At 42.4% G+C, this 6,000-nt stretch overlaps 1 protein-coding gene across 1 annotated transcript in view; it reads left to right on the forward strand.

Annotated features, from left to right (window-relative positions):
* The window catches only part of Lrp2 (LDL receptor related protein 2), a 122,879-nt gene that overhangs the window by 24,948 nt on the left and 91,931 nt on the right, over nucleotides 1-6,000 (forward strand). Inside the window, 3 exon segments of the mRNA XM_050123018.1 lie at nucleotides 1,642-1,749; nucleotides 3,351-3,473; nucleotides 4,045-4,161. Coding sequence (XP_049978975.1) covers nucleotides 1,642-1,749; nucleotides 3,351-3,473; nucleotides 4,045-4,161 — 348 coding nt within the window.

The following is a 6,000-nucleotide window of genomic DNA, read 5'->3' on the forward strand; positions in this document are numbered from 1 at the left end:
GAGAAGTTCTGGGATTCCAGAGTGAATTTGTACATTCCTCAGGGGCATTTTTGCAAGGGAGGTTGTTGTGTTTTAAAGGTAGTTGATAAGAGACCTGCCCCACCAACCCCAGGCCCGCACCGCCAACCACCACCATGCATTAGTCTATAGAAGGTATTTGGGTGTACGTACTCCTGTACCACTCGGTACCACCATCTAGCCAAGGGAAGTTTCTGACCATTTGCGGCATACATTATAAATCAGGGTGTCACTACCAGACAATCAGATTTGAACATTCCATGAACAAAGTAGCCTATATTCCCTAGGAATAGATCACTTAGCTCTGTTTATGTCTCGCTGTTGATATGCCTGTCTTTCCACGAGTCAGGAGAACATCCTGTTTATTTATTCTAGGGGTAGGTAATTGATCTGTATATTTAGCTAAGGTGGGGTTAATTGTAGCCAGGAACCTGAATTTTCTCATTTAGCATGATTGCTTTTTTAAATACAGAAAGAAAATACACAAGTATTTTTCCAACTTTGAAAAAAAATACTCCGATTTTTTGGGTTTGTGAAATAAATTTGAATATTCTCCAAGTTGGGCTTGTGTTGGTTGCCCTCTTTGAAGAAAATTTTCTATTTGGCACAAAATTATTGGGAAGCTTGTTGGCCAGATATTTGGGATAGCTTGCAGTATTTCCAACTCTTAGCTTAGTCCCCAAGAGCCATACAGAATATATTTGCTAAGCACAATGAGTTTGGCACCCCTTTCCATCCTCACTGACACTTAGGGTGTGCTAATCTTTGGAGCAAGGTTTGTGCACTTCGGTTGCAGAAATTTGCTTGACAACATTCACATTAGTTTTTGGAAAAAGGCAGTTGATCTGAATTTAAACTCCCTATATATAGTTTAGTAATGAAAATCCGTTTAATAGGAAGTGGATTAAAACACTATGCTAACTTTTCTGGTTAACATTTGCCTCTGTTTCTTTGATAAATTCTTCCTAACCATTTCCACAGATTCCTAATATACCAGGACATAGACAAGAGAAAGTATGACCTTCTTATTGGATAGGAGTGTTGTGGTTTAGACAGTTTATATCGTGATGAAAATATTTAGAATCTCGATCAGTATTTTGTTATTTGATCAGTTCCTTAGGAAAAGGAGATGTAGATGTGGAAGTTCCAAATTTCTCTCCCAGAGAGAGTTGGGATTAAAGCATGTGCCGCCTGCCTGACAGAGTAAACATTTTAAACAGCAAGGTGCACGCTGTCAAACCGCTTCCTGGACAGGTCATGTCAAGGTGTATGCTAACCAACTGTGCCTGAAAATATCCTTCTTGCAGACATCCAAACAAATGTCTTTTATGTTATCAGTGTGAAATTGCTTTCCTAACTTGACACATAATTTGCATTCTTTTGCTACTAAATAGTTGAATATTTTTCATTTCATCTCCAACTTGTATTTCTTTCACGAAACAACTTATTTTTTCTTTTATTGAAAATTTTTTTCTCACGCATTCTGATTACAGGTTCCCTTCCAGATCCTCCCCACCTCCCCTCCCATCAAGAAATATCATAATGTTTTTTGTTATTGTTTGAGACATGGTCTCTCAACATCTTAAATCTTAAAACAATGTCTGTTTCTTGGCTCTTTTGCAGGATGTGGCAGTGGGAATTTCCGCTGTGACAATGGATACTGTATCCCTGAAGCCTGGAGGTGTGACGGGACCAAAGACTGTTTGGATGACACAGATGAAATTGGCTGTCGTAAGTGAGGAGGAGCCAGACCTGGCTCTGTTTTGAGCGACATTAACGAGGTTGTGCTTTGGTGGTAGACCCAGGGCTGGGCTAAGGCTTCTGAGCAGCCGTTAGTGTCCACTTTTGAGGGAGAGTCTGAGTTTACATCAGATCCTTGCTGCGAGCCTGTGACTTCCACCTTTACTGAGAATGAATTTATACTGGCTTTTTGAAGCTTGAAAATTATAGTTTGTTGGTTATTCACCTGGGTGATTCTGTAAATCAAACGATGCTATGTGAATTACTGTGGTTCGTAATTCAGGGAGAGCTTTATATATATATATATATTATATATATATGTGTGTGTGTGTATGTGCAGAGCAACTTGTGAGTTAATACACAGAATGTACAGTAGTTGCTAGTTTGGTTTTATGTTATTAAAAAAAAATCTAAGTGAAGCACCATAATATTTTAAATCTGAAATTTATTTTAGTTATTGAAACCATTTTTCCACATCCCTTCATATAGCTTTATGTATATATCACTCAACATTATTCTGAGTAGATTTAGGATGAGCTGAGCCACTTAGAACAGGGGCCACAAGTGTCTCAGGCTGGTTTCAAGTCACTGCCTTTGAGACCTTTGCTCCCCCTAACCTGTCATAGGTGACGAGTCACTGGGCTTCGAAGTCCCTCATTCTGACAGATCAACAGACAGGAGTTATCATCCCCAGGCAGGAAGGCAGGTGACGGCACGAGGGTTGTTTTGAATTGGCCACTCCATGGCACAGCTGAGCAGCCAGACTCCAGCGGTGCATTTGAGAACGGGAAGAAAGAAGAGCAAGAGTCTGGGGCCTCTCGCGCCCTCGTGCACAAATGGGTCACCTGGGAGCTTGTAACGCTGCAAATTTTTATTCCATGCTGGGGGTAGACCCTGATATTTTTGCATTCTTGCTAGTCCCTAGTTGATGCTTTTATTTTCCGAGTCATCCCTTGAAGGAGCAGAGCTGGGGTTGTGGAAGCTGAAACTGTGGAACAGGCTCACATGATCTGGAATAATACGCTTTGATTCCCGGGCTCTGCCTGTTTTTAAGTAGCAGGGGCTGAATGCATGAACAGTTATTCTAGGATGCAAGCATACATGGGTAGTCTTCAGGTCTGCAGACATTTCGGGGCCCTGTGATAATGACAGCTCGCATTACATGGCTCTTACGCACACATAGGATTTACTTCACTTTTAGGATGCATACATTAAGGCTCAGAACTCACCAAAATCCCTAAAACAAGCAAATGTAGAAATAATTTCATTCTCTTCACATGACACTTTCACTATTGGATGTTAGAAATGTAGCACTTTTTATATACGTTAACTTTTTATATAAATCGGATTTTGATAACTTTGCCTCAGATTTGTGTGTATGTATGTTTGATAGTTTGTGTGTGCCTATGTCTGCTTTGCTCTCTGTTTATATATTATTTGGGGTCACCTGTCCTCTTTGGCTGCCATTGATGAGATGACTAATTGCCAGCCAGCTGTGTGGAGCAAGAGCCAGCACAGGTTCTCTCCAAGCGCTTCTGCTGCTACAGGGGGCAGATGTCCACCAGCATAAGCCCCTCTTTCCTTTGTTCCAGCTCCCCGGTCCTGTGGATCAGGCTTTTTCCGGTGTCCTGCCGAGGGGACCTGCATCCCCCTCTCCTGGGTGTGTGACCAGGACCAGGACTGTTCCGATGGCGCCGATGAGCAACAGAATTGCCGTAAGTGTTGAGAGCGGGACACCTGCCGTCTAGCCTGTTAGAGGTGACACACAGCGAGCAGATTCTTCATTAACACTGGGCAGGGCTAGGTCATACCAAGTGTGGTTGGTTATACTACAGAATTAGACCCTCAAGGACTGGAATTGGTTAGCTTGGTACCCTGTACTTACCAGTCTTTGCCCATATCCTAATTCACCCTCTTTCATATAACTTTTAAATATGTGTGTGTGTGTGTTTGTTGTTTTCTTTCCTTTTTTGTTTGCAAGATGAGTTTCTCTCTGTAACTTTGGTGCCTGTCCTGGAACTCACTCTGTAGATCAGGTTGGCCTTGATCTGCAGGTGCTGGGATTAAAGGTGCCACAGATCGACTTTTAAATGTGTATTTATAGAGTCCGGATGGAAGTCTCAGAGGTTAAGAGCACTGACTGCTCTTCCAGAGGTCCTGAGCTCAATTCCCAGAAACCACTTGGTGGCTCACAACCATCTATAATGAGATATGGTGCCCTATTCTGGCATACAGGCAAGAACACTGTACACAGAAATAAAATAAATAATTCTTCTTCCTTCCCAGCTGGGACCACGTGCTCAAGTCAGCAGATGACATGCTCCAAAGGTCAGTGTATTCCCAGTGAGTACAGGTGTGACCACGTCAGCGACTGCCCCGACGGATCCGATGAGAGAAACTGCCGTGAGTCGGCTTCGGTCTTTGCACTGTCTTCAGTTTTGCCTTTGGCATTTTAATCAACTTGTTAGATTTGTTGATGGACAGAAATGCCTACAATACGCCTCTTGTTGTTGAAATCTCTTGGCAGATTCTTTTGTGGATTAGGGGTGATGGACCGATAGCAGTCTATTTTTAAGAAGTTCTGTTTGTCCTGCCTTACTTAGCACATCAAGTTTTTGAAGAAAGAAACTTTAAACATTAGCAGAATGCCCAAAGATCATTGAATAATGAGTACAAAAATCCATTTTGCATCAAGATCTATAGTCTTATTACATTGCTTTGGTTAAGTTCCTGGGAAAAATGACTTAGTTTTTCTCCTTTTGTTGACTATTTTGTTAGGTTTTGAAGTTGTATTTCTGCATAATGATAACTAGATTGGTTTGTAACTGATTGCCACAAAGTAAGGCATATAAATCACAGTATTCTCTGCATAATGGATAAGTAATAGCAATCAAAACAGAAACTGTTATACCATATGCTATGAAATAAGCAAAGAGGAATCTGTTTCCTTTGAGGTTTATATAAAACTCTCCAGTGCTGGGTGAGATGGGGGGCAGAGGCAAGTAAGCTTTTAGGGGTTTTCAGGCCAGCCACAAAGTCGATATAGCAAGTTGTAGGCTGGCCAGGGTTACACAGTGAGACCCTGGATAAGAACGTGGGCTGGGGCTGGTTGTGTTTGCCTGGCAGGGATCATGACCTGGGTTGGATCCCCACCCCTACATAAACCAGGTGTTTATCCTGGAGGCAGGAGGACCAGGAATGCCATTCTGCTTACTTTCATTTTGGATATTATGGTGATAAATGGCTGACCACTGGCAATTTTAGAGTTGAGAGGATGTGTGTGCGCATGCATGCGTGCGCACACACATGCACACCTGCCTGCCTGGAACGCCACTACATGAATCAAGGACTTCCTATTTTGTGAAACAAGCACTAGGTCCCTCACCACGCAATGGTGATGGATGGTATATTACGGCATTTTTTGAATTCAGAACATCATAAATGCCAGTTATTAGGATAGCAGGGCAGGCGTCATGTCTCTTGCAAAGAAAGACTGCCACACTAGGGCTCACTCATCTTGTCTGGCTGCTACAGAAGGAGAAAGGCCCATCCTCCAGGAGCCCCAGGAGCTACGCCACCAGCCCACAGGCTGTGTTTATGTGCTCATCCCTTATCCACAAATGTGTACAAATAAAGCTTTACTCCAAACGTACTGGGGCTGAAGGAATGCTACTCTGAGAGAGTAAAAGCCAGTCTTTGGAGCATTTCCACTGAGGACCCTCTGACCAAGGGCAATGTTGCTAGTACAACTGCTTTGGATCTTTTGGGAAAAACTGGGTGGGCTAGCACCACGGTGAGAAAGGGAAGGGACCCAGCTTGGTCTACAGAGTGAGTTTAAGGACAGACCAGGCTGTTACATAGACAAATGCTGTCTCGAAAAACAAAAACAAAAACAAAAGAAAAAAGAAAGGGAAAAAAGCTCTTAAAAAACAAACAAACAAAAAAAAAAAAACCCAAAAGACCAAAAAACGCCAGTATGTGTTGTGTGTGTATGAAAACCACAGCATTGTTTGGCTCTCTTGGGGAGAAGGAGTTGGTTTTCACCAGCTTCCATCACTGTACTGACTGTACAGCTTGGCTGTTCTGAAGTCAGAGAGATCCACCTGCCTCTGCCTCCTGAGTACTGGGATTAAAGGTGTGTGTGCTAGTTGATAGCTTGTATTCTAAATAGTTATTCCTTATAGTTTTTCCTGTGGATGATTTCTTTAAAAGTCCAGGCAAATGCTCACAGACATAAATAAT

The sequence above is a fragment of the Alexandromys fortis genome, unplaced genomic scaffold (genome assembly GCF_014885135.2).
Source record: "Alexandromys fortis isolate MF-2015 unplaced genomic scaffold, M_Fortis_MF-2015_v1.1 scaffold_8_9099976_23576923, whole genome shotgun sequence".
Lineage (NCBI taxonomy): Eukaryota > Metazoa > Chordata > Mammalia > Rodentia > Cricetidae > Alexandromys > Alexandromys fortis.